The 26894-nt window shown below is 55.4% G+C and overlaps 10 protein-coding genes and 1 non-coding gene across 11 annotated transcripts; 5 read left to right on the plus strand and 6 right to left on the minus strand.

Moving 5' to 3' along the window:
• Positions 1 to 168: 168 nt before the first annotated feature.
• C8A04DRAFT_12333 (COP9 signalosome) lies at positions 169 to 1142 on the plus strand (the record flags this gene model as incomplete). Its single annotated transcript, XM_062777307.1, has 2 exons — positions 169 to 338; positions 590 to 1142. The coding sequence occupies 2 exons, from the start codon at positions 169 to 171 to the stop codon at positions 1140 to 1142; spliced, it is 723 nt and encodes a 240-aa protein (XP_062636849.1).
• Positions 1143 to 1506: 364 nt separating this feature from the next.
• On the minus strand, positions 1507 to 5064 carry C8A04DRAFT_37477 (TCP-1/cpn60 chaperonin family-domain-containing protein; the record flags this gene model as incomplete). The annotated part of the gene is made up of 8 exons (XM_062783889.1): positions 1507 to 2670; positions 2736 to 2865; positions 3136 to 3364; positions 3433 to 4432; positions 4486 to 4722; positions 4783 to 4804; positions 4861 to 4955; positions 5023 to 5064. 8 exons carry the CDS (start codon positions 5062 to 5064, stop codon positions 1507 to 1509), a joined length of 2919 nt encoding a protein of 972 aa, XP_062636850.1.
• A 1032-nt stretch (positions 5065 to 6096) lies between these two features.
• On the plus strand, positions 6097 to 11111 carry C8A04DRAFT_37478 (oxidoreductase-like protein; the record flags this gene model as incomplete). The annotated part of the gene is made up of 7 exons (XM_062783890.1): positions 6097 to 6196; positions 6304 to 6827; positions 6886 to 6978; positions 7035 to 7588; positions 7675 to 7936; positions 8389 to 8593; positions 8683 to 11111. 7 exons carry the CDS (start codon positions 6097 to 6099, stop codon positions 11109 to 11111), a joined length of 4167 nt encoding a protein of 1388 aa, XP_062636851.1.
• Positions 11112 to 11563: 452 nt separating this feature from the next.
• Positions 11564 to 12349, minus strand: C8A04DRAFT_12311 (uncharacterized protein; the record flags this gene model as incomplete). The annotated part of the gene is made up of 1 exon (XM_062777300.1): positions 11564 to 12349. One exon carries the CDS (start codon positions 12347 to 12349, stop codon positions 11564 to 11566), a length of 786 nt encoding a protein of 261 aa, XP_062636852.1.
• Positions 12350 to 13159: 810 nt separating this feature from the next.
• Positions 13160 to 14023, minus strand: C8A04DRAFT_28913 (uncharacterized protein; the record flags this gene model as incomplete). The annotated part of the gene is made up of 1 exon (XM_062780820.1): positions 13160 to 14023. The coding sequence occupies one exon, from the start codon at positions 14021 to 14023 to the stop codon at positions 13160 to 13162; it is 864 nt and encodes a 287-aa protein (XP_062636853.1).
• Positions 14024 to 15370: 1347 nt separating this feature from the next.
• On the plus strand, positions 15371 to 15889 carry C8A04DRAFT_28914 (uncharacterized protein; the record flags this gene model as incomplete). Its single annotated transcript, XM_062780821.1, has 1 exon — positions 15371 to 15889. The coding sequence occupies one exon, from the start codon at positions 15371 to 15373 to the stop codon at positions 15887 to 15889; it is 519 nt and encodes a 172-aa protein (XP_062636854.1).
• Positions 15890 to 18074: 2185 nt separating this feature from the next.
• Positions 18075 to 20066, plus strand: C8A04DRAFT_28915 (uncharacterized protein; the record flags this gene model as incomplete). The annotated part of the gene is made up of 1 exon (XM_062780822.1): positions 18075 to 20066. The coding sequence occupies one exon, from the start codon at positions 18075 to 18077 to the stop codon at positions 20064 to 20066; it is 1992 nt and encodes a 663-aa protein (XP_062636855.1).
• A 504-nt stretch (positions 20067 to 20570) lies between these two features.
• Positions 20571 to 23150, minus strand: C8A04DRAFT_37482 (glycoside hydrolase; the record flags this gene model as incomplete). Its single annotated transcript, XM_062783891.1, has 1 exon — positions 20571 to 23150. The coding sequence occupies one exon, from the start codon at positions 23148 to 23150 to the stop codon at positions 20571 to 20573; it is 2580 nt and encodes an 859-aa protein (XP_062636856.1).
• A 1086-nt stretch (positions 23151 to 24236) lies between these two features.
• Positions 24237 to 24329, minus strand: C8A04DRAFT_t79. Its single transcript has one exon. It is a non-coding gene; the product is annotated as a tRNA-His (tRNA).
• Positions 24330 to 24487: 158 nt separating this feature from the next.
• Positions 24488 to 24797, minus strand: C8A04DRAFT_37483 (uncharacterized protein; the record flags this gene model as incomplete). The annotated part of the gene is made up of 2 exons (XM_062783892.1): positions 24488 to 24565; positions 24642 to 24797. 2 exons carry the CDS (start codon positions 24795 to 24797, stop codon positions 24488 to 24490), a joined length of 234 nt encoding a protein of 77 aa, XP_062636857.1.
• Positions 24798 to 25508: 711 nt separating this feature from the next.
• On the plus strand, positions 25509 to 26855 carry C8A04DRAFT_37484 (uncharacterized protein; the record flags this gene model as incomplete). Its single annotated transcript, XM_062783893.1, has 3 exons — positions 25509 to 25926; positions 25989 to 26317; positions 26376 to 26855. 3 exons carry the CDS (start codon positions 25509 to 25511, stop codon positions 26853 to 26855), a joined length of 1227 nt encoding a protein of 408 aa, XP_062636858.1.
• Between the last annotated feature and the right edge of the window lie 39 nt (positions 26856 to 26894).

The following is a 26894-nucleotide window of genomic DNA, read 5'->3' on the forward strand; positions in this document are numbered from 1 at the left end:
GACCCACATGGCAGATCTCAGCTTTGCGGAACAGACCGCCTTCCTCATTTGGTCAACACACAAAATGGACTCCCAAATCTGAGGCCCCACTAGGAAGGGTTGAACCCAACCCCCAAGGACCGAATTTTCCTCTTACAACCCCGCGACCGCAAATCACAACCGCCCACCATGAACGGCAACGGCGAAGACCCCCAGGAGCGGCCCGAGCAAATCCGGGGCATCATAAACGGGCTTGAACGGTACAACCCCCAGGCCGCCGAGGTCCTCGAGGCCTACCTTCAACAGCAATGCGAGGAGAAATTCTGTGACAGCAACGCCAACCGGGCGCTCCTGAAGCTGTGAGTCGGGCCCCCCAGCTGCGCAGTTTTACAGCATGACACTGGTATCGCCAGTGTTGCTAGTCCCCTTCTCTTCCATGATGTTTTGTCAACGTTTCCTATTAGCCTGACTACGGCTGGGAACAATAACCCAGCCCTCAATGAGGTCTACATATCCGACCTGAATCGAAGAGCATTCGCATTCGCTGTTTTTATTCACCCCGACAATGCCGCAGGCGACAGGTGCTAACCAAAATCGCTGCATCATAAAGGTACCAACTCAATCCCGACAAGATTAAGGATGAAGTGATCACCAATATCCTCGTCAAGGCAATGACACAATTTCCCTCGCCACAGTTCGATCTATCCCTCCACCTCCTCTCGCCATCACACTCCAACCCAGGGCCCAACTCATCCTCAGACCTCTCCGAGGCCGTAGCGAAACTGCGAGCGCTCAACTCGCAGCTTGAGGGCGCGCAGTATGCCCGCTTCTGGGCCACCCTCGATAGCGACGATATCTACGCCGACTTGACGACCGATATTGCGGGTTTCGAGGAAATGATCCGGGTCCGCATCGCTCAGCTCGTTAGCCAAGCATATCGTGAGGTGCAGACATCAGTTCTTGAAGGCTGGCTCGGTCTAGACGGAGAAGAGGAAGTGCACAAGTTCGTCATTGAGACGTGCGGCTGGAAGGTCGCTGAAGGTGGCATCGTGCAGGTACCTAGGAACGCCGAGAACGAGGCCAAGAAGACTGAGATTCGCGAAGACGTTACGGTGGATATGTTTAGCCGTGTCATCAAGCGGTCATGGGAGGACAATGCGTAATGGTGGCTCACACATTTTTATACTCGGGCTTGACAATGGTTTACTCCATAATTTCGACGGGGTGGTCGACGAACCAACGTTGCCCCCGCTCTTCCTCCTCTTCCTCGTTCAACGGCAAGTTTCATTCTTGCATCAGGCGGCAAAAGCTTCGGCGTTCAGGGGTTGCGGCGGCATAGGGTACGCCGCGGGTGGGCGATAAAGGGGTATCTAGCTAGATTACCATGGGTTCTATGTTTGAAGATCATAGCCTCATTACATGCGGCGATGCCAACACGACGACATGACCAACTACTGTTCCCTTTTTGATCCAAGCCGTGTCTTTCCCTTGCCTGAACTCCTGCCACGGATTAATCAACTAAATCTACTACCTCTTCATGGTCAGCTCCTCCCACTGCACACCAGCCCACTCCTCGACATATCCGGCCTCGCCAACCAACACCCCCCGCTCCTGACAGTCCCTTTCACATACTCCGACAATTACCGTGCCCCAGTCCATCCCATCGATACTATCCTCCTCACACTCTAACTCCTGAATCGCCTGCGGTGTCAGCTGCACCTCAAACACCCGGCCCGCACCACAGTTAGGACATCTTGGCATCCCTGTGCTAGTTGTAACCTTCTCGTGTCCACCTGTAGCCCCATGTAGCAACTTCCCAACCGCATCCCCCTTGGAATACAGCAAAGGCTGCCCAGAAAACTCATACCGAATACACTGATCCGAGTTCTGCCCCACGCGGTCCGCAAATTTTTGGAACGTCGCGTCCATACTGGACTCGAAGACTTCCTTGTCTTCTTTATCCTTCCCGCCTCCGCTAGAGGATCCCGCTTCATTAGAATCGAGGTCCATCACACCCGGGTTGGTCGGTGCGCTTGGTAGCGTGACAGGGTCGAGGGTTTCGTATTCAGCGTCGGCGAGCCAGCGGATCGGGTAAGGTGTAGGAAGATCAGACAGGGCTGGCCATGGTTGAGGGGGAGGCGGAGGGCCTTTGGTCTGTGGGTTGTTCAAGGAGAGGGTTTCGGCGAAGGTTTTGGAGAGGTCGCTGGGAACCTCCTGAACAACAGGTGGGGATGATGGGTTCGCCTTCCCAGCCGTGGGTTGTGACTTTACGAAGGATGTGCTGCTGGGCGGCGTGTTTGCCGCTTTGGGTGCAAATGGATTGCTTGATGGGGTAGATGGTGCAGCGAACGGGTTGGCGCGAGGAGCTGCCGTCGATTTGACGCCAAAAAGTGCTTCACCAAGACCCTGCGATACCGCATTCGAGGGTGTTGTGTCCTTGGGCTCAGCTTCTTTCTCTGGGGCAGCAGATGGCGCTTCCGCGGTGGCACGAACGCCCCGAATGACGCGGATATTCCCTTCCTTTCTCCGACAACTCTTCCTCTTACAGGTGAAAACATATAACCTTCGTTCGTGTGTCGGGAAGCGATCGGGGAGCTCGGCGTTGAGTTGCAGCATCAAAACCATCAAGTCCTCACAGACTTTACATTTTGCCAGGGCGGCCGAAGGGGGCTTTTCTGTGTCGATCCAGTCCTAACATGCAATTAAATTAATAGTCTGTCGTAGACAAGGCGGATTACAGAACTGCGGGCGCGTACCGGGTAACCTCCAAGTTTGCTGATTTCCTCGCCATTGGCGTCGGGGGAAGCGTATCCAAGAAGAACATTGGTCTCTGTGTATTCCTCTTCTTCGCCCCCAGACGAGTCACTGTCATAAGGCGCCATCGTGCTTGTACAGAAGTCTCGTTCTGTTAAGGATGACTCGGCGGTTGGGCCTTTGTAATTTTTATTTTTGGCGGGGTAAATCAAATCTCTGCCCCGCCATCCCACTTGACATCAACCTAGGACCACGCTGCCTTAGGAAAGTTCTCGCCAACATTGGTTACCAGGCAAAAGTTTAACAATGGACAACTCCAGTTGGATTTTTTGGCACATCACGTCTATTCCCATGAGTTACATCTAAACAGGTATCATATGGACATAGATGGGACCCTTTTACTCTTCCGCGGCACCAGGGTCCGGTCCACCTGATCGCCCCATTTGCCGAGCCTTCAGTAATTCATCGCAAAGGAGCAAGTTTGACGCAATGCCACAGCTAGAGGCAATGCAGTTCCTCAGTACCCTGAATGAGTCGTAGACGCCTTCAAGAGTGGGATCCATCGGCTCGCCTGTCGCAAGGTCGAGGCCCACAACATTCCCGTCCCGGTGCTCATCTTGAAGAGTAGCAACTAAAGTACGAAATGTCAGCATGGTGATGATAACCTTACCCCGAGACCCCAAGAGATATGAGACTTACGGGCATCCTGGATGTCCAGGCCAGCGTTGGCGGCAAGAGTCTTGGGAATAATCAGAAGAGCATCGGCAAACGCGTCAACACCCCACTTGGCCTTCCCTTTCACTGTCTTGGCGAATGCATCGCTCTTCAAGTGGGATGCGCATGCAACCTGGAACGCACCAGCGCCTGGCACCACGCTCCCGTCCACAATCATGTTATAAACGCTCCGTAGGCCATCACGGACGGCATCCGTCACCTGGGTGATGGTGTGCTGATTGGGGCCCTTAATCAGAAGAGTCACCGACTTGGGCTCCTTCACATCCTCAACGAAGGTGAACTTCTCCTCGCCCAGCTGCTGCTCGTAAACCAAACCTGCCCAACCGAGAACATCGGCGTTCATGTCGTCCACGCTGTTCTGAGCCACGCCGCCACACACGAGCTGGAGGCGCTCCATGTTCCTCCGCTTAGCTCGCCTGAGAGCCAAAATCCCGTTCTTGGCCAATACGTCCAGAGACAAGGGGTCGATACCCTTCTGGTTGATAATGACGAAGTTCTTCTTTCCATCGTTGCCGCACACCTCCTTCTTGAGTTCCACGATCTTCTTCAACTTGGCATCAACGAAGCGGCGCTCGCTCTCGACAAGCTTGTCCCGCTGCTCTGCGCTGGAGTAGAAGAAGCTCGAATTAATCTCCGACTTTTCGTATTCCAAGCTGACGTTGAGGGTGAGGATGTAGGCATTTTCGACACGGGTCGGCATGTCAGGATGCCTCGCGCCGTGGTCGAGGGCAAGGCCACGGATGAGCTGAGTATCAGATGCGGTGCGGTGCTGCATCTTCATGATCTCCACCATGTGCAGGTCGGGCTTGGCCGGGGCCTGGTAAATAGCAAGCACGGCATCGACGATGTCGGGTGTCAAACTCTGAGCAAGAGTGGCGGGGAGCTTGGTGGCAAGGGAAGTCCGGGCGACGGACAGCAGCAACTCGCGGTCGACCTCCCGGGGGAGCTTAAACTGGTCAAGAAACTACGAAAGTCAGCTAGTTGGCCCCCGGTTCCTCGATACCACAGAAAGCAAACCTTCAACGCCTCATTCTTGGCGATCTCAAAACCGTCTGTAATGATACGGGGGTGCAAGCCCTCTTGAATATAGCGATCGGCCTGCTTCAGTAGTTCGCCCACCAGCAACACCACCGACGTTGTACCATCACCACAAATATCATCTTGCGCTGTCGCTGCCCGGGCAATCATTACCGCGGTCGGGTTTTGTATTTGCATCTCGCGGAGGAGGACATTTCCATCTTTGGTCAATTTAATCTGCAAAAAAGTGGTCAGCTGCGGTCAGGTCATTGCCCCGCGAAACGAGCTCGATCGTACCTGGCCGGCACCATCCACCAACCTGCATCCTCTATTAGCTTTCACAGCCTACTCTGAAATTCTGAAACTGTGACATACATCTTTATCGTGCCCAACGGGCCAAGGTTGGATTTGAGCACATCTTGAAGGCCCTCACCCGCGGTGATGTTGACCCGCAGCGCTTCACCCCGCCTCTGTAAACACGTCCGTTAGCAACCCCCTGGTTCGGCGGCTTCCCCCCTGTTTCAGGATGGAGCGTACTCTCGATTCGGCTTTCGGGTTCAGAAGCTGTGCGGCGGACATGGTGATGGTGGCTGGAAAAGAGGCAGGTCCGATAGTTTGCGGGGAGGAAGAACGCAAAGGTGGGTTGTTGGGCTGGAGCTCCTGGCGATCTCCAACTTTTTTTCGCGGATTTCCATTCCAGGCGCCAAGCACTGCTGCTCTGTGGGTTTGGGGCGGAGGAGGGGCCAGGCAGCGTACATAGCGGGGCCCTTGCCTGGAGGTGGTTATGTAAGTGGTCGCCGCACTGTGCCATCGTCCGGACTTACCCACTCTCCGGCAAACAACCTTCCCTCCCAGGGGCATCCATCAACCGAGCAGGGACCTCCACTGCCGACGGGACCTCAAGCCCCTCCTTGACATCCAGCTTACAAGTTGAACAACCTCACCTAGGTCTCATCGCCGAGCGAGTTTCCATCCTGCCCGTTGTGCGGTGTAACCCAGCTGGCGAGCTCTCGTAGGTCGCCAAGGCATTAAGCCGACTGGAGAGCCAGGGCTAAGCTCAGACCGGGCGACCAGTGCGAAAGCAGGGTCCAAGACGGCGCCGCATTGTTCATCAGAGGTCCTGGCATCTCCCCAGCTGCCTTTTCTCCGCCTATGGCGCTATTCACGTTCGCATTCGCTCGTTATTGAGACACGTATTCGTCGACGGCATACCCGACATCTTACGGATGGGAATGCGACCAACCACTAGTAGTGCTGTGAAGTCAGTGACGCCGTTCCCCCTCAAATTTGACAAGTTCCCTGTCGCTCCCACCACGCGCAGAACCCTTGGTATTGTTTATCCGCCAAAGAATACAAATGTGATCCTGATCCTGAGTCAACGAGGAGTAACGCCTAAATTCTCCCTGACAAACCCGCATTTTGAGGCATATAACCCCGCGAGCGATCTCGTCAGCAACTCGTTGTTGAGGTGAACAGGTACCATCATTCTATCCCTTCGGGCCCCACGCGCAACCGGAGTTACGCAGCCCCGGCTCGTCAGCACCCGTCATATTGATCCCTCCCCCAGCCAGAACTCAAGCCAGAACCATCATCAGTCTCACATTTTCCACCATGAAATTCGGCATCAAATCCATCCCGGCCATCGCTGGGCTGCTTGGGCTTGGACTTGTCCAAGCTACAAGTGATGATGTTCAGCAAATCGCCATCATCGGTATGTTTGTTTCACCGTGTCATTCCTTCTCGTACTGTCCTGGATGCGCGCAGCGCAGCTGAGACACGCCCTGGAGAACCACGCTCATGAACACTGTGTACAAACAGGAGCCGGTGCTGGCGGCGCATCTACTGCGTATTTCCTTCATCAATTCGCAGAGGAAGCCGGCGTCAAGCTGAATGTCACACTCTTCGAGAAAACGGACCACATCGGGGGCCGGACCCGCACCATCAACCCATTCAATGACCCGACGCAACGCGTAGAGCAAGGGGCCAGCATTTTCGTCCAAGTGAACCAGATCATGTACAATGCGATGACCGAATTTGGCCTTGCTACGACCGGGAGAGATTCCGATGCAGGGACTACGGTGGGGATTTGGGACGGGAACAACCTTGTGTTCACCATCGACCAGAGCTCGCCATCTTGGTGGAACACCGTGAAGGTTATCCGCCGGTACGGGCTGGTCGGTCCGCGAAAGGCCAAACAGCTAACCGCCGAAGTCATTGGGAAATTCCTTCGCATCTATGACTCTGAGTTCTTCCCGTTCGAATCGCTCACCCAGCGGGCCCAGCAGCTCGGGTTGGTTGAGGTGACCAAACTCACTGGTCAAGAACTTCTTGATAACAACGGCGTAGGTCCATCCCCAACGAGTGACTCTCACGTCTCTAACTAACATCAACACGTTACAGGCCGGTGGTCTTTATGCTCATGACCTGATCCAGGCCAGCACGCGGGTCAATTACGCCTCAAACCTCCCCAATCTCCACGGCCTCACCACCATGGTAAGTAGTGGGAATGGGCTATTCAGTCGGTCGTACAATGTCTCACCACAGCGTAGGTTTCTTTGGCTGCTGAAGGCGCCGTGGCTATTGAAGGCGGCAATTGGCAGATTTTCCACGAGATGGCCCGTAGGTCTGGCGCGCGGTTGGCTCTCAACACCACGGTCGCCAAGATTGACAAGACCCCCGCCGGGAAGTACACCGTGCAAACAAAGTTCACAAACACCCATGGCAAACCCACGACCCAATCCGACACCTTTGACAACGTGGTGGTAGCCGGGCCGTTCCAGTTCACCGGTATCACAGCCGGCAAGGGTGTTTTCGAAAAGCCACTCGAAAAGATCGACTATGTCAAGCTGCACGTCACTATCTTCTCATCGGCATCCCTTCCAAGCCCCCGCTACTTCAACCTCGCCGACTCGGCAACGGCCCCAGCAATGATTTTGACGACCTTGGCTGAGGGTGATGGGCCGGATTCTGGTGTGGAAGGGGTTGGGACGCCGGGTTTCTACAGCTTAAGCGTCATTTCCACGGCAATCAACCCAGAGACAAAGCAAAAGGAAAATGTCTACAAGATCTTCTCTCCTGACGCGGTCACCCCTGAATTACTAAGGTATCGTTCTACCCGACGTTTCCTTCATGCCTTTTTTTTCCTCCGTTACTCTGATTATGGACACTAACAAGTCCTTGCGATAACAGCCGCCTCTTCGGAGCCGACGTTCCATCTGGCGTGACTGGCGAGGACAGCCCGATCTCGTGGTACGTCCCGCACGTATTTCACTCCTATCCCAAGACGTCACCCCGAACCACTTTCGAAGACCCCATCGTTGGTTCGGGTGTTTATTACACATCGGGCATGGAGAGTTTTATCTCTACGATGGAGACCAATGCTCTCGCCGGCAAAAACATTGCCCGCCTGATTATCGACAACATACAAGCGACCCCTATAGGGCCGGTGGAGGTCAAGACAAGGGATGCGTTGATGTGGGAACAAGTACAGAATGTTTTGGGGTAGACGGACAGTTTCTGTCTGGCGGGTGTATGGTACATTACGGCGAGAAGGCAGGGGACTTTAGGAATTGGAATACTCGGCGTTGACGGTAGCTTTGCGATTCTATTTTAACAACTGAGACAGTTTAAATAACCATAAGGTAATAATAACATTCAATTTTCTGTTGACAATTTCCAAAATTTAGATGGAACTTTGCATTCGTCTCCTCACGGAACAGGACGTTGCCGGGTGTTGAATTGTTTACAGGCAGTACGACACTTCAGACTGCCTGGCCTGCCTGGTGGATCCACCTCAAGAGCTGTGGCGATTGGCTAAATGCACCGCCACACTTCTTCCCCTCCAGTCAGTTGCCCCGGCGCCCAGACGTCCTGCAGATGTGATTCTTATGACGCAGTCTTCAGCTTAAGTTGCAAAAAGCCAAGCTGCCTCCTTCGTCGTGTGGTCTGACGACAAAGCGATTCAAGGCGGCAGGCACAAGCGGTCACCCCATTCTTATCCTTTTTACTCTGCGCATTCCCATCTCGGCGCTTGCCCCTTGGGTTGCAATTTCCACATCTTTTTCCGGCAAGAAACTACAACGAAGCAAAATGTTTATGCTCAGGAATGGTAAGTCCCCACGCTTCCAGGATCGTCAAGCCTAGCCCACTTCTTGTCTCATTTTCTTCCAAACAATAAAACTGACAGCGCTTTTCCAGTCGGAAAGCTACTCTTCGGCTCCAGCAACCAGGAGTCGATGATAGAGCTGCCACAAGGCCAACTTTACCTCGTCCGACCGCTGTCGCCCAAAGGGTATTCCGAGCTTATCTTCAAGGACGCCTCCGCCCGAATCCGACGCACCGCGCAAGATTTCCAATATCAACTCGTAGTCCAGCGAGTCTACGAAGAGGGAGAAGCGGAGCTGCTCGCCGAAGAAGAGGGTGACGACGCCGAAGCGGACGCGGACATTCTTGCAGGCGAGCGAGACGAGAAGACTTTTCTGCTCGACGAGGCCCTCCATTTCCGTGTGGAGAACCGCCAAGAAAGCGAACGGGTTTTGGCTTGGCGCGATCTCAGCGGCGACGCGGGCGACGTCTACGAATTCGTCTGCGACCCCGCCATCTTGCCAGCGCAGGTCGAGCAATTCGACCAAGTTGCGAAACGGTGCCAATACGAACGCAAGTACCGGAAACCACACACGACAGCCAGCGAAGAAGACCTACAGCAGTTCGAGTTCGACGAGCAACCCATTCCGCAGGCCAGCCCCCTCCACAGCCCAACCGTTGTGAGAGCACTCGACATGTCCGACTCGATGTCGCTTGGACAGGCTACCGCGAATACCAGCGTGAAGCGCGAGGCGCTTCCCGATCCTGACACCACGCCGACAAAGAAGGGCAAAGAAAGGGACATGAAGCCACCTGCCGTAGGAGATCATCCTGAAGCCCGCGAAATCTTGGCCGGGGAGGTTGCGGAGCTCCATTTCTTCGACTTCCCGTCAGGGGCATTCGTTCTCCAGGATGCGTCCGTCACGGCGACGGTAACCGAGACCGGCGATTGGCAATACTGGCTCCAGATCAAGAGCTCCGATCGGGACTGGCTAGGAATTCCAGTGGTTGCAGACATCAACCCGGTCTTCAACTTCGAGTTCCTGTCCTTTATCTTCAATCAATTTTCCGACAATGGCTCTGCTTACTCATGGCTTCTTCGGTTCAAGGACCACGCCACGCTCGAGCGGTTCCAAGCCGGCCTCTTGCAGGCACTTTGGGAACAACTGAACGAGACGAAATGGTCGAAGATCAAGGACAAGGATCGGGACTACGTGGCGGATGCCTTCAACGATTTGACGATGGAGGATTCCGATCAGCCCTACGAAGAAGAGGAGGAAGAAGTTTTCGAGGAGGAGCCCGAGGACGATGATGACCGGGCACAAGCCGAGCATTATGACAGCGACGAGGAGGCAGATGACGTTGACTACAAACCGAAGGACTCCGATGTCAACAAACAGCTTGCCGTTGGTTACAAGCACGACCGGTCGTTTGTGGTGCGCGGGTCGAAGATCGGAGTGTTCAAACACACCCCCAACAACCACCTTGAGTTCAGCACCAACATTTCCAAGGTTGAGACGCCCGATGGCAAACTCTTCTCTCCTAAGAAGGTCATGCTCCACAATGAGGACCGGAACCTCATTCTGCAAAAGGACTCGGATCCCAACAAGCTATTCCGCATGGACCTTGAATATGGCAAGGTAGTGGACGAGTGGAAGATCCACGAGGACATCCCAGTCATCACTTTTGCTCCGGAGAACAAGTTTGCGCAGATGACGCACGAGCCAACGTTCCTAGGCATCAGCAGGAACGCCCTCTATCGTGTGGACCCGCGTCTTTCCGGTAGCAAACTCGTCGATGCTCAGCTCAAGCAATACACGAGCAAGAATGACTTCTCAGCCCTTGCTACGACCGAGAAAGGATACATTGCCGTCGCCTCAAACAAGGGCGACGTCCGACTCTTTGACCGTTTGGGTATCAACGCCAAGACACACATTCCCGCTCTGGGCGAGCCGATCATCGGTCTCGACGTCTCGGCTGACGGCCGCTGGGTGCTCGCCACTTGCAAAACCTACCTACTTCTCATTGACGCGCTCCAAAAGTCTGGCAAGAACGAGGGCAAGCTCGGCTTTGAGAAGCCGTTTGCGGCCGACGACAAACCACAGCCGCGCCGGCTCGCACTCACACCCGAACACGTCGCGCAATTCGCCTACGAGACTAGCAAGGGGGTCGACTTCACGCCGGCCAAGTTCAACACGGGTGAGGGCGCCGAGGAGACGAGCATCATTACTGCGACAGGTCCGTACATTATTGAGTGGAGCCTTAGGAAGGTCCTCAGCGGGCGCAAAGCGCCGTACTTGATCAAGCGGTACACAGACGACGTGAAGGCAGATGACTTCAAATTCGGCACTGACAAGAATGTCATTGTGGCGCTGCCACATGAGGTCAACATGGTCAACCATGCCCGTTTGAAGCGGCCCACGAGGGAGAGTATTGCGGGCGAATTTGGAATTGCGGGCCGCGCGGCCGCAGGGAGAATTGGTACCCCGGGGAGTGGGCGATATAAGTTGGGGAAGGACGATGTGGTTAAGGAGGCATTCTAGGGGGATGATACCGCGGCAGTGCACATTCGATGATGATCTCGTTTTCTTTTCCATGTTGGAGTTACTGGTCCCCTATGTTTTGTGTTTGTTGAAGGTTACTCAAAGTAGCCAGGTCGATACCTCCAATTGCGTTTCTTTTTCCCCTTCTTTTTCTTCCTCCTTAAGAACGGGCGGGGGACCTCGGTCCGAGTTGAATGGTACTTAGTTTACACACAATTTGTACCCAACATCTCGGTTGGCTTTTGACGGGCAGTTCAGGTTGGGTGCCCCATAGTCGCGAGTGGGGAGCAATGGATTTGCTCTTTGCACCCACGTCTTTTGCACTTGTCATGTATGTAGATGTCACAGTTTGGAACTGACGGTTCAACTCAATATACACTTGCAATCTTTTTTACTGCAAAACATCAATTTGGTATCTTGTGCTAATCTTCTACCCCATCATCCCTCCCAATTTAATACGTCCCCCTCCCCGCCCCAGCACCGCCCTTCATCTGACCCGTCTTGCTATCCACCCGCGGATCCAACTTATTCATCAAATCCGACTTATGCGGACCCAACGTATGCGCAGCAGTCATCGGCCCCCCAGCACCTACCCCCGTACCTGCCATCTGTGCGGCCGTCGGCTGGTTCACTCCTCCACCTCCCATCATACCGGCCTGGTGGTGGCTGTGGTGCCCAACACCAGCACCAGCATGTCGGTGGTCCCGGTCAGAATCCACCCGCGGGTCGGCGGCGTTACCTAGACGCGAGGTGTGTGGGCCGTATGTGCCTTCGGGAGCAGCACCACCAACACCAGCAGTGGTACCGTAGTTGTTATGTTCCGCGCCGTATCCGGCACCCATCGTGCCCGTGCCCATCATTCCCCCGCCAGCACCGATACCACCAACACCGGCATTGTGATGGTGGTGTCCAACCTGCGCGTGCACGGCCTGGGAACCCATCCCGCCATCATGTGTGCGGCGGCTGTCCAGGTCGGAGTCGACACGAGGGTCGAGGGCGTTGGCGATGCGGGACTTGTGGGGACCGTATGTACCCTCTGGCACGTTGTGGGTGGGTTGGGCCATGGGCTGGTGGTCGTGGGTGCTGTCGATGCGGGGGTCGACTTTGTTGAGGATGTCGTGCTTGTGGTGGCCGGCTGTGGTGGGGGCTGGGCCGGAGGCCGTGGATTGGCCGTAGGTGACGCCGCTGGGGGCGGCTTGCTGGTGGCGGATGCCGCGTTCGTGGGTGTTGTTGTACATGATGGGTGGTGTTAAAAGTTTGTGTGTTTACGGGTAGTGGTTGGTTTTAGAAGTGGGTTCCTGAATAAACTTGATGAATGTTTATGATATGTCTTGTCTTTAATGATCAGTAGAGAATGATCAACCTGAACTCAAATCTAGAGACGGCAAAGACCTCTTCATATATCCCCAAAAGGGACATCAAGCTGTTCTGTACACACAAGTCAACCTCATCATTGGTGATATCACTAAACGTCATGTACGTGACAGTTGGCGACTAGAATATGCGCGTCTGGGGCGGATGGGCGGCAAATACGGCATTTCCCCATATTTCTGCAACCGAAACTTCTTGTTTCCTTCGAGAACGCGGCGGAGTTGAAGCTGCTCGCCAGTTTGTTTCGACTTACATGACCCATCGAGTGCCTAAAGCGGTAGGTATGACGTCAAACGACTGGACCCCGATTCCCGAGATTCCCCCGTTCGCCACAAGCCCTTGGGATGCACCATTCTCGCCCACAATGTAAACAGATTCGGTGTTATTTCCGAATAGTGTAGCGAAATTCGAGTGGTACAGTGGTGTTGAATTGTCTGGTTAAATCGTGTAGGGGGAAAATGAAGTTCCCAATGAACCAAGGTATTTTGGAATACAAAATAATGATAGGTTCGAAATATGTATTTGCGACTAGGTATCATGAAATAAAATGCACAAAGAAACAACTCGTAACCTCATAATGCCATCCCATATCGGATACGCTCCGCCATGCCACCTCAGTTCTAATAGTCCAAAGTGAAGTGAAAGTTCATAAAAATCCCCCCAATACATTTCCCAAATTACCTCCTAACCTCCTTCCTCGGCCCATTCACCAACCGATTCACCAACATCCCCCCAACCGCCGAACCCAACGACCCCAACTTCCCACCACCAGACCCAGAATGCCCCGAGTGCGAATCATACCGATCTTCCCGCCTCCCCTCCGTCGCACCACCAATCACCCCCGCACTCAACGCCGCCGTCGCAATCCTCCCTCCCTTCGCCCCAGTCCACGGGCCAGGCTCCTTGCGCAGACGGAACGCCTCCGCCGCACCGGCCTCCATGGCCGCCTTGATCCCTTGCTGCCAGCGGCTGCTGCTGCGTCCGGACGCGTGCGGGTGGCCGCTGCTGCTGACACTTTGCCGACGGCCGCGGGAGCGGCTGCGGTGGCGGCTGGGTGAGTCGCTGTGGTAGCGCCGGGAGGAGGAGGGAGGGTAGTACCGGTCGTTTTCGCGGGGGCTTTTGTGGGCGTGACTATGGCTGTGGCTGTGGCCGTGGCCGTGGCCGTGGCCGTGGCCGTGGTGGCTTCGGCGGGGTGGGGAGCGTGAGGAGGAGGAGGAGGTTGAGCGGGAACGGGAGCGGGAATGAGCCCGGCGGCCTCTGCTGTTGCTGCGGTAGCCGCGGGTGTCGTCGTCATGGTTGTCTTGGGTCAATCCCAAGCTGGTGCTTAGACTTCTCCCAATTTTGCTGAGAGCGCGGCGGCCCATGGACGGGCGGCGAACGGGCTTGGGACGGGAACGAGAGCTGTCGCGGGGCATCGCCCGGTCATCGTAATAGTCTTTGTGGTGAGCCCTGTCGTCGTAATAGTCGGGATTGGTTCCATAGTAGTAGTCCCGGTTATCGTCGTAATGGTGGCTACGTCCTCTGCCACGGCGGTCCGACATGTTTGCTGACTTAGGTTGCGCAAGCTCCGGGATATTGGAGCTCGAGTTCTGTTGACCTGGTGTGAAATTGCTGTGCTGAATTGGTTATGGAGCCTTTCCGAGGGGAAATTGTTCAAGGAGAGCCACTACTTGACGTATAATTTATCTCAAGAGAGTTTGCGAAAGTCAGGTTGCATTGTAGGAGAAAGCGCATTCAACACCAGCTGCGGCCGGGTGGCCTCTCGGAGGGCCCGAGGAAATGTTGGTGGCTCAGCAGCTGCACGTTTGCGTCATAGGCGAAATCGGCGCAGACAACGTGTGGCTCAACACGCCCTCCAGAGGCTTTTCAAGTACGGTCCACCGCTGGATGAGATATTATTCCGGAGCCCAACAATGCGATCCAGGCTGCTCGTTCTCGAAGTTTTTACCCAGCCACCTTTTAGTTTTGATCACGATGAGATTCGAGAAGTCGAGTTGTCCCTGCTCTAGGAGGGTGCCGGCCGGCGTTCCTGGATATCTGATTGGCCCGACTCACCGCCGGAACCCCACCGTTCCTCGGAGTTCGGATGAGCTCCCTCCCAGTTCTCGATCATCAGATGTTCATTTTGTGAGCTCCACTTGAGTTAGGAGGAAAGGAAGGAAGAATACACGTGTATGTATCGATAGGTATTGGAGGCTGAAGATTCCCCTTGGAAATGCTCAAAATGCAGCCAAGCGTTCTTACAAATACTCGAAGCTCAACAGCAAGCCTATAGATGACGTCATTGATACAGGAGCTTTTTCCCCGCGAACTTTTCTCCGCCCCATAAAATCCATCTTTTGACCAACCACCCGCAACAAAACAGCCTCTTCAGTGTGGCTCACCTCGCTTGGTCGACGTGTGTGGCACCCCCACGGTGAATATGGGGACGGCAATCGGTATCAACTCGTTTCCCCTCATCAAGCGTCATGATCAACGCTAGGCACCGTGGCGTGCTGCGTGCCTGGCGAAGCAAGCGAAGAGCGAAGCTCCGTAGTTACTAGGAAGCCGGTAATTACCTTTCGCCCAAGTTGGCGTTACATCAAGAGCGAGAAGAAGATCGAGATCCAAGACCATGAATACGATGACGTTCCTGATCGCTAGATTTCATCTTCGTGGATTGTGCCAGGTTTGGATTGGCCTATAACAGATACAGACTTGCCATGTCTTACAAAATTGGGGGCAAGCTCGTAAGCTCGTGGGAACGACATATCGGATTTTCCATCATTGAACATACACTAGCCAACGGCGTATGACGATTCCCAGGGCTTTCTTCACGGCCGCCTATCAGGACTCTTCCACGCCTTGAACGTTTCCCCTGAATCGGCCCCAAAGAAAAGCCCTCCACCATGGCACCAACCCCAACCCTCCCGCAAGCCATCTCCCGTCTACTCCCCCGCCAACAACCCACCACAACCGTCGTGGTGGACCCAGGCAACAGCAGCAGCAGCAGCGGCTCCAACCTCGACGGCGGCGCTATAGCCGGCATCGTCATCGGCACCGTAGTCGGTCTCCTCCTGCTCTGGTGGATCATCCGTTGCTGCATCGCGCCTCGCGCGCCCGACCCTTACCGCCAGGGCTGGTACGACGACACGGCGCCACCGATGCGCCGCACTTCCCGCTCTCGCTCTCGCTCGCCCGATGATAGCTACCGGCGCCATCATCATCATCATCATCATCACCACGGCCATGGACCGCCGAGGCGCTATCATAGTGGACGCAGGTCGTCGACGCCACGCCCGGTTGTGCTTGAGGAGAAGTATGTGGGTGTGCCGAGGCGGCCGTCGGCGACGTATGCTTATGCGCCGGCTGTGGAGGGGAGACGGTCCAGGAGTCGGTCGCAGGGGGGGTACTATGTTAGTGGATAAGGGGTGTGGAATATTAAGCCCGAACAAGAGACTTGTTGGTGCTGTGGTGGCCGGAACGGATATAGGTGGGTGGGAACAGTAGCCGCTGGCGGATGCCGAGGAAGGCTGTGATGATGAGATGGGTCTACAGGGCGTTGGTGGTTCCTTGTTCTGTTTCTCGGCCGACCGTGCTGTTGGTCGTTGGTGATTGCAGGCGATCAAGCCTACATTCTGATATACGGATATTCCGAATTTAAGGGGTTCGATAGATGCTATCCCACTTCACATTTGCTTTCTCTGATCGAATTGCCCCTGAATACCTGTGAAAATACCGATTAGTTCCTTATGTGGTTTATACTTTATCTCGTTCCTGGTGCTAGAGGCATCTGGTTGGCTGCCTTCAGTTTCATGGAAGGGTTTGCTGGGGTTTGGGGGATAAAGAGTTTCGTCGCTAATCGCGGAACTTTCACCCAGGAGCCATGTTTGGGAACACAGCAGCGTAGGAACTTGTAGCCGCGCGGATATGCTTAGGCGTGGATGGAGGACCACGATATCTCTCAGGTGTGGTGAGGTCGTGGGAATGGTCGCAGCTTGGATAGCGAGCTAATGCAGGAACGGCCGTTGAGCGCTGAGACATTGGGGTTAGGCGCCATTTCGACGCATGTACGTTGGTTGTTGGTTGTTAATGAAGAGGCACAGCAAGTCTAGAAGCGCTAACGCCGAAGTGTCATTCGTCTGGCCTTGACTTCCGCGCAGCATGAGGCTGCAGGTCATGGCAGCCCGCGTGGCGTGGTCAAAGTGGTCTCCACGGTTTGGCCATCGAAGCCGAAGCGCGCGACAAGGCCTCCATTGGGCCCAGTCGACTGGTTGGTATCACCAACAAAGCCATCTGAGCCGCTGCCACATGGTTTCCAGGTTCGAGATGACGTTCCCTTTCGTCCATTCTCACCTGTGAAACCACTTTTCGGGCGTCTAATAAGTCGGCTCCTCTATTCGCATGGTAGAAAGTGTTGGTTGGCCAACTGGTGATGCAAGCGTTGGAAAGTATGTTAGCCCGCACAGCACGTTTTTTAACATGAGTTTCGACTGGACGTGAGTTTTAGCTCGGCGTTGGGATGTCGGGTGGGTGGAAGGATCTTTGGGGGCCCCAATGCGGCTCCGTAGCCCTAAGAATAGTTACCACCAAATCGCAGCTTCCTCAGCAATGCAAATGCGGCCCAAAAGAGCAAACAAAGTCCCCCTCACCACTCCCCCACGCCTCAGCTCATGGCCATGCCTCGCTTGTCCTCGCCGGTCCCGAGCCCATTGACCATTCTCCGTCCACCACAACCTCAATGGTGTGGACATGGTCAGTCCCAGTTGATGTGCTGAACTTCATCATCCTCGAATGTGCTGACCATCCCCGCAAATTCACTGATTGGCATCACCTCACCAGCGTTGAGACACTAATCTTTTTTTTCTTGACGAATTCGGTAATTTCTCCAGTTGCCGGTCGGGTTATTCTTCGCCAAACGTTCGATGCTTCCCACCTGGCCATGTCTCTGGCCATTCACACCACAAGCATCAGCAGCCTTTTTCCCTTTTCCCTTTTCCCGTGAAAATCCCCCGGGCTCATCGCCGTTCTGAGCCGTTGTCGTCCTGTCACATCACACTAGCAGCTGTTAAGCGCCCGGCCTGCACGACCTGCCTCTGTGATGGAGCCCACGCCAAGCCAATTTCGGCCGAGTTCAGCGGTCGGCAGGCCTGGCAATCGGAGCGGGCAGTTGAATCAGCCAATCAGCGGTCTGCCAAGATCGACATGGCCTGTTCGACACGCCAATGGCGTCCCGTCATCGCGTGATTGTGGTGAGGAGGTCGCTATTTTTACTCCACTGAACATGCGGGCAGTTCACGATCCATTGACCAAGGGTCGACGACTCGACGACGACAGCACGATCGCAGCCAAGACGGTCCAAACCTGGGCAACGTGATCTGGATCCATCTCGGACTTTGCATGCTCTCACCGCTGAAAAACATGGCTCTCCACACGGGGTTGCCGAACCTCCGATATAAGGGTCGCTTACACCCGCCACGCGGGCAAGACCCTTGACGATCTCCCTCTTTGACATGGCATGAATTGACCTCAACCCCCTCATCATCGACAACTCAGACGAAACGGCATCTTGTGCCTTTTGCCTTCACAGGCTCTGCCATTGGCTCCCCCACAATGTGCACTTACGACTACACGCCCTACACGGGCTGTGAGGGTGGCCCGCAGCATTATTACATCCAATGGGTGAAATGCGACATCGCATCCGAAAAGGGCCGGTATTGCTCGCTCGACACTTCACACAAGGTGGAACAACTGCGGAAGTTGTCTTCCAACGTTCTGTCCTGCCCTCTCCATGGGCCTATCGCCGTTCAGCAATTCGTCCTCGATTCAGCAAACCCAGAAGCAGCCGCACAGTTTGAACCAGAGGCACCAGGGAGGACTCGCGCACGCAGCACCACTCGGCGGGGCGCTGCCTCGAGGGGCAGGACGCCGAAGAGGGGCGAGTCGGAGAGAGATGTCGAGCAATCGACACGAAAGGAAGTGCGCAAACGGAGATCAAGGCGGGAGATGGTCTCGGAATCATCAGACTCGGAGTCAGCAGCCTCAGTCTCATCCCGACGGAGGACTGCGGAGCGGCCGAGGAGGAGAAGCGACCGGGAACCAGCGGAGCCGCGCAGAAGGCGGGTGTCCCGTGCCAGCTCTCACAACCGATCCACGTCGGCGGACATTGAATCCCCACCTCCAGTGCCCTCCTTGACGCGGTATGGCCGGAGCGAGGTCTCATTGCCAACGAAGATGGAACCTGAGATGCAGGGGGATGACAGGTTATCCGCTGCCGGGCACTCACTGGCTCGCCCCAAGACCTCCCTGGACATTCCACGCGTGGCCAACACTGTTGGGCTCCCAACCAGCCCGGATATGCACCGCCGGGGGAGCGATCAACGGAGGGGAAGTGAGACAGGGTCACAATTTGGAGGCGTGGGTGATGGCCACCCCGAGCCTGTCCCGTCGCTCAAAGACGCCATCACTCCCACGGACAGCTCCCCGGATCATAACCCGGAGATGCCGTTCAGCACACCTGGACGTCGGACTCGGAGGACGGGATCTCGATCGGTTCGTGACCTGAGTGTGGACCCCATGATGCGGCGCATCGATGAGCATGTCGCTCAAGAAGGGGATAACCAGGTGACGAACGAAGTGGCCCCCTCAGAAGCTCACACTTCCACCGCAACATCACCCGAACCGCTGCAGGCACCAAACCGACCATCAGCACCAACCCCAGCTCGGATGTCCCACCACAGGCGAACGAATTCCAAACCACAACTCAACAACCTCAAGATCCCTCAAAACCGCGATAAATACCAGCGTGACGCTTACTCAGCACCCACCGCCACACCGCCTGAGACGGACATCACGGCAGACCGGTTCCAAAGCCGCACTATCTCTCTCCGCAACGTGGATGTTTCCCCCGTGGCACCCCCACTAAGCCCCCGGAGTCCCCGGACATTCTTTTCCCATCAGAGCTCGGAAACAGCATCCATCCACAGCAACCGGTCCCGTCGCTATGAGGACCAGGTCATTGAGGCTCGCAAATGGGCAGCCGCCCGCGAACAAGTCATGGTCCCCAGGGCGCCTGTGGATATCCTGGCGCACATGTCCATGTCCGAGACCAGTCTCCCGCTTGCAGCAGCAGCGGCGGCAGCGGGATCACAGATGCCCGGTGTGGCCGGCGTCCCCCCACTGCCGGTCGGCGTTAGGGAATCAGTAGACAGCGGGTACCTCAGCGGACACCATACGCAGCGCAGCTGGGAAGCCGTCAGGGCATCAGACAATGCGACGCCGAGGAGCATGAGGGCGGGGAGGAACACGCTGCAGAAGATGCCTCCTCCTGTCTCTATGCATACGCAACAAGACCAGGCCCAAGCCCAAGCCCAAGCCATGGGTCTCGGGCTGATGCAGGACGCTTCGCGCCGGACGACGCCGGCACCGCTGAACTTGAACATGGGCGCTGGTGGGGCCGGTCTCCCGCCGTGTGCTCTGCCTGTGTCGTTGGTGTCGCCTGGGTTTGCGCCCACCGAGGCGGATTTGACTGCTGCTGGGAAGGGTGGCAAGGGGTTGTTGCATAGGATGGGGCTGAGGCGGAAGTTTAGCGGGTTGGTGGCGTGAGATGAAACTAAGAACTTGGTGAGCCAGCCGAAATTGGCACGGTCTCGTCAGAACTGGACGTTCTTTTCTTTTCTTTTGAACCTGTGATACCCTGTACCATAACACTGAACTACAGACACACTGCATCGCACACGCATGTTTCATTTCTCAGAGGTGGCGAGATGAAGATGGCTGAGGTGGGTGGGCTAATTACAGCTGGGAGAAGTCATGACCTGATGAATAAGGGGATAGATAGTGTTGCTACCACTGGCAATTCAAGCGTACTGTACCTTGCAAATAAATGTTACAATACTTCAATACTTTGCGAGCAGATTGACAAGCAGTGTCTAGTGCAGTGTTTCCAGTCTCATTTTTACTCCAGGCTTCCACTCCTGACTCAAGGGGTGCAATTAGGGGTACATGAAACGTTGCTCCCATGCTATTATCATAAAAAGAAGGCCATCACAGCCAAACAAACAACAACATGAACGTGAGCATGTAGTTACCTATCTACACCCCCACCACCTAATCCACAATCCCCTCCGGCAAAATCGACACATAATCCAACGGCGCCGGCTCCAACCCATCCGGCCGTCCAACAATCTTCAACGTCGCTCCCTTCTTAATACTCACGCCTTTAAACGTCACCCGCGTTGCCGTATGCCCATCAATATACGGCGAGGGCGCCCGGCCCAGATTATACTCCAGATCCCCGTGCCACTGACCCACACGATCACAACCGATGTACAATTCCCACGTGGAATTGCCAATGGCCATGTCGTAGTAGTTCACGGCCACGTCATATGTGCCTGTGGCGATGTGCTGGAGCTTGGTGGAGGCTGTGCCGATGGTGGTCGGGCTGGTGGTGTTGGATTTGGTGACGATGGCTTTGAACTGGGCGCCGCTGGCGGCTTCGAAGGGGGACACGGTATAGGGGATGTAGTTGGTCAGGGTCATGGATTCGGCTTCGATGCGGTAAGGGTGGTTGCCCACGCGGTTGTCGGCGTCGGCGATCCCGGATTTGTTGTGGTAGAAGTTGTTGATGCTATCGCGCCAGATGAGGGCGTGGCCAGCTTGGTAGACGAGGCGGAAGAGGATGTGCTCGAAGCGCTCGTCGTCGATGCGACCGCGCAGGGTTTCCCAGAGGTCCGGGAAGGTTTGGGCTACAGCGGCGCCGTCGTAGTGGGAGTCGTAGAAGTGCTGGATGACGGTTTTGCCGGATTTGAGCACGTGCGTGTAGGGCACGTGGTGGAACCAGAGGAGGAGGTCGTCGGGGGTGGTGGCGATGTCTTCGTAGCGGGCGGCGATTTCGGCCGGGTATTGGCCGGCGAAACCGGTGCCGTTCCAGACTGTGCGGTCCATGCCGATGCTGAAGGCGTCGGCGCGGGTCCATTGGCCCCAGGGATTGCCGTCTTGCGAGGCTGGGTTGGGGCCGTAGTGGCCGAGGAGGATGTCGGTGAGGGTCTGAATGCCTAGGTTGCCGGTGTAGCTCTCGTAGGTTGGCCAGGAGACCATGGAGAGGTCGCTGATGACGTCGATGACCTTTTGGTCGGCGCTAAAGGTCAGCCGGATCCATTCCTCGAGGATACCGTCGGAGGTCAACGACGGGTTCCAGGCGAGCCGGCCAAATGCAAACAGGTTGGACATGGCCAGGTGGCTGCCGAGCCAGGTCGTGTTGGTGCCGACGTTGGCGACACCTGCGTAACCGCCGACGCGGCGGTGGTGGAAGCGCTCGCCGTTGATGATGTCACGCGTGCGCGAGGGCTTCCCCTCGGCGCGGAAGTCAAAGTCGAGGATCTCCTTCCACATCGGAGCCAGGTACACCAGATGCGCCTGCTGGCCGAGGTACTCCTGGGTGATCTGCAGCTCGATGGCGGTCGGGGTTTGGACGAGCTTAGTGAACAGCGGCGACACGGGCTCGCGCACCTGGAAGTCGATCGGGCCGTACTTGATCTGGATCACCACGTTGTCTTCGAACTTGTCGTCGAGCCCATCAAAGTATTCCACGGCCGCGTTCGCCCGGTCCGCCTTCCAGTCGAGCGTCTCGTTGAGCGAGGTTGAGTCGTAAACAAACGCGCGGAAGACGATGGTACCGCCGTGCGGCTTGAGCGCGTGCGCAAACAGGTTCGCGCCCTCGGCCAGCGTGCGGTTGTAGGTCATGGGGCCGGGCTGGCCCTCGGAGTTGGCCTTCACGAGATAGCCAGCCATGTCAGGCACCCGCTCATACAGGTCATCCGTGATGTCCTTCCACCACTGGATGACCTTCTCATCCAGGGGGTCGAACGTGTTGAGTCCACCAAGGGTGTTGGGCGAGGCGAAGTTGAGCGACAGGCCGAGCTGCACGCCGTACGGCCGGAAGGCATCGGCGATGCGGCCCAGGCCATCCATGTTCTCCGGCGTCAGTGTTTTGGCATCGGCGTTGACATTGTTGACCACGGCGGCGTTGATCCCGATCGAGGCTAGCAGGCGCGCGTACTGCCCCGCGCGAGTGAGGTCGTCGCGCACTTTGCCGTCCCAGAAGAAGATGGAGTCGCCCCCGTAGCCGCGCTCAACGCTCCCGTGGGTACCACCGTCTTGCATGTTGTCCCACTGGTTGACCCAGCGGATCGGCGCATCCGGGTTCGAGGTCACCGTCACGTCGGATGTGTTGCCCCGGGCCAACAGCGAGAGGTAGTGGAACGCGCCGTACAGCGTGCCGCGCTCGTTCTGGCCTAGGATCAGGACGTTGCCATCGGACACGCGGAGGTAGAAGCCGTCGTCGAGGAGCTCTGGCAGGTCGGCTGCCGCGTCTGGGTCGCTCTCGGTGTAGGCCGTGACAGTTCCCACGGTGGCCGTGGTGGTGTGCTTCTTTTCATGGCTGCCGACGTCTTTGGCGGCTTCCACGTCCAATTTCTTCCCGAAAATGCCTTCGATGCCCTGGGAGAGCTCTTGGCCGGCCGTGAAGACGGGCAACCCCTCAGTCGCGTTGAGGGTAACAATGGCAGATGGGAGCTTGTAGGAATGGGGTTTGGCTCCCTTGATCGGGGCATAACGAAGCCATCCGGCCAGGCCATCTTCCGCAGCCGCGAAGCCGACAACCACGGCGAGTAGCAATGAGCACCGCATGGTTCAGGAGGGGAAGGAGAGGCGTCAGAAGTGACAAAGAGTGTCGTCCCAATGCTGCCCTTTGTCCCCAAAGCTGGGAGGATCACCCCCGGCCTTATGAGGTTCCCAGATCGCCGGATTCGAGAGTCGCATCGTGCCTGTTGCCAAGAGGTCGTGATTTCCACTCTTCAATTTATCCTAAATCATTCCCTTGGGACTAACCTCCGCCAAGGTGAGATTATGGAGAGTTCACGCCTTTGGTCCTCGTGGCCAACCCTGGCCGGGTGCAGGGAGCCGGCAAACGGTGTCAATCGGGGGTTATTTTTCCACCCATCCGATGTCGTTCTCTGTTTTCTCCGCACTGGAAGTTGGGGAAACTGGGGCCCAGGATGGGGTAGTGCGGGGGCTAGGAAACGCCTGGAAGACTCGCTTTCGTTTTCTTTCCACACTGCTAAGTGGAGAATATTGGTGATGATTCCAACAACGAAGCATAGAAGGACTCGTTCTCAGTTCAACCCATTCCTCTGCCCGGTTATCTGGAAAGAAATTAGCTCGGGAAGGACCGTCCGACCAATTGAGGGATTGACTCCGCGTTTCCCGTCGAGGATCACGGGATTGTTCATGCCCAGACCCCGGAACATGGTAACGAGGCGGCCTCCAAACGAGCCCTCCCAGCGCCCCTCTCCAACAAACTATTTTTGGGTATCAGGCGGGCCGCAGGACCTGCGAACAACACCAGGCTTGGTCAACACCTCCGCAATATCCGGGCTCATGAGAAGATGTTAATTCCTTAAGAATTGCCGTCCTCGCTCGGACCGGGCTATTGATGAGATTCTGGACCTTGTGAGCCCTATGCGTTAGATAGTGGTGGGGTCTAACAACAACATCGCAAATTAAGGCCCTTTGGACGGTTGCGCTTTCGCGAGACCAAATGGGGATCTTGGCTGACCAAGTGCTTGCTGAGCGCCCCGGTGCATGAGAACAAAAATAACCGAGAAGTGGGCCAAGGAATGGACATTACGTCGCGTTCACCAGCCGGACCAGCTGAGCGACGTTCAACATATCAAAAGTTTCATGGGAATGCAAAAGGAAGAAATGAAAAAAGAGTGGGCGACCCCGGAATCGAACCGGGGTTTCTTCGGGCTCGCATATGGACGAGAAGACCACAACGAAGCGTCCTGACCACTAGACTAGTCACCCTGGGATTGTTGTTGGGGCACCTTCCCAAAACCCAGTCCTAATAATGCCCCTCTATGACCCACTTTAAAATATCTAAACAAACACCAAGCCACATTTTTTGCCTCGCACCCCTTTACACATGACACCACTCATAAACATGACTAGATTATATCATTGATCTATTTCTTGTATTCACCGTGCTCAACTGCCTGCGGATTGTGCTGCACATGATGCCCATGTTGGTCCGTAAACAAAACCTAGAACGTGAGTCAACTCTCAAGACCCTACCAACAACACAACCCCTATTTAGAAAATGGGTCAGATACTTCGTACCTTAGGTGGATGTTTTACGCCTTCTTTCGCTGCTTCCTTTTGTGAGGTCACCACCTTTTCGACTTCGCCCTCGTGCCTGCCACCCCGCGAGCGAGCAAACACATGATCGCCCGGCTGGATGGGCTCGTTATTCTTGTCTTTGACTCCAGAGGGCATGGTTGTCTGGTTTTCCGATGTCAAACTGCCGTAAGTGATTCTTGGTAGGTGAGTATTGTTTGGGGATGCAGGTTCATGAAACTACAGATGACTTGTTTATGCCACATGTGTCGATAGTGGCCTTCGAATTCTGAATCAATTTTACACTCCAGTCACCACTTTATTGAGGATATCCTCACTGATCTGAATGACGTCATGGGAAGTACTCAGCTCATCATGCTTCGTCATGGAAACGCCGGCGGATTAGATCATGTTAGAGTTCCGCGTTTATCCAGTGCCTTAACGTTAACTACAATGATGAATTGAGGTTTGTCATTGTGGTAGGGAAATTAGATAGGTTGAGTCAAAGGTGAAAATAACAATTTAATTAACGTATAGAAATTGATGTTTACCTCTTTCTACTTTACACATTAAGTACAGAATTTGCTGTTCCAGCCGCCGAATTTGGCAGGGCAGCGCCGCCATTTTTAGGGCTCCTTGACAGTGCGGGGTGTGTAGTCATAGCCTAGTAACATTTGCCTTTAGTTGTACCGGCTAGCCCTCTCAGCTGTGTGGAGCTTTCTATTTTAGGCCAGCTGAAGCGTGTTCCCTTGCCCTGCCTGCCAACGAGTTCACCCGGCAGGCAAGATTAAGCCCGCGACCCCTCCCATGTTTCCCTACCAGCCAATCGAGCGTCCTCCGGTTTTCAGTCAACCACAACAGGTCAATGCGATGGCGCAGCAGTCACCATCCTCGCCTCACCTCAGGCACCAATCTTCGCTAGAGAGCATCATTGAATTCCAAACCGAGTCGCCTTTAAGCCCAGGCGCGCGCGACTGGGCCAGGCGTAGATTCTACTGTCTCACGGACCACTTTGAGGCGGCCGCTAAGAATGGGGACAGTGGCAGTGACAACGGTGGTAACATCGGCGGCGGCGGCGGCGGCAGCAGTAGCTCCCAATACAATCGCTCGCGGCTTATTCGCCTTACGTACGACCATGCTCGCTCGCCTCTCTCGCAGGATAACTTCCTACGAGCTTTCTTTGGCTCGCTCGAATTGTCTATAGACGGCGACGAAGCCCTAGACGAGCAGATTGGGGCGAAGTTTTTTGGCTTCGCAGATTACCTCTTCAATAACTTCTTCCTACCCCGTAAGTTAAATTGCCCTCCCTTACCTTATATATTTATACCCCTCACTAACTTCTTCTATTAGTCAAAGCCTCTGCCAGAAAGACCCCCCAGCCCTCGCCGGCATACCATTCTGCTATTCAACGATTACAGGGAGGGGAGGGATTTGTAGGGACCCCAGAAAGAATATCGGCCTTACGTGGTGCCTGCCTCATCCGCGACCGTCATCGTTGTGTTATAACACGGAGATTCGACTATAGCGAAGCACTAAAACGCTTTGAGAGTACTAGCAGTGACCCCCGAGATGATGATGGCAACTCGCTCAACGAGGAGCAGCCCGGGACGCTTGAGCCCTTGGAAGTCGCCCATATTCTACCGCACTCTTTGACAAGGCTCGGAAGTGGCGAAGAACTGGTACTTAGCCCTAGTTATCTACGACCGTGGCCGTTTTCTAACTTAGCTCTCTTTTTAGACCCCCTCCAAGCAAGCGGCCTTGGCTATTCTCAATATGTTCGACCATGGAGTCGGGCACTTGATCGAAGGCGTCGATATTGATCGGCCACGCAACGCCTTGACCCTCACCCAAAACATGCACAACTTGTTTGGCAACTTTCATATCTATTTCGAGCCCGTGATAGACGCGGAACCTCACACCTATCGGATCGAATCATTTCTCGCTCCCCCTTTCGTAGGGGGGCTTCTTCCCGTGACCCGCACGCTCTTCCTGACGGACAGCCACACAATTGATCCACCCTCGCCACGGCTTCTAGCTATCCACCGTGCCATTGCACGCATCCTCCACCTGTCAGCAGCAGGTGCCTACATCGACAAGATCCTCAGAGACATGGAAGACGCCGGGGAACAGGGGGCCCAGGCGGACGGCTCGACAGATCTGGGCCGTCTCGTCCACCTTGGCCTGTGGCTGAACGGTGTTGATGCCTACGCCTACTAAAATAGCCAACTTTCCTCTTTTCCTTAGTACAGATTAAGC

Source organism: Dichotomopilus funicola (assembly GCF_033296635.1).
Source record: "Dichotomopilus funicola strain CBS 141.50 unplaced genomic scaffold C8A04scaffold_33, whole genome shotgun sequence".
NCBI lineage: Eukaryota > Fungi > Ascomycota > Sordariomycetes > Sordariales > Chaetomiaceae > Dichotomopilus > Dichotomopilus funicola.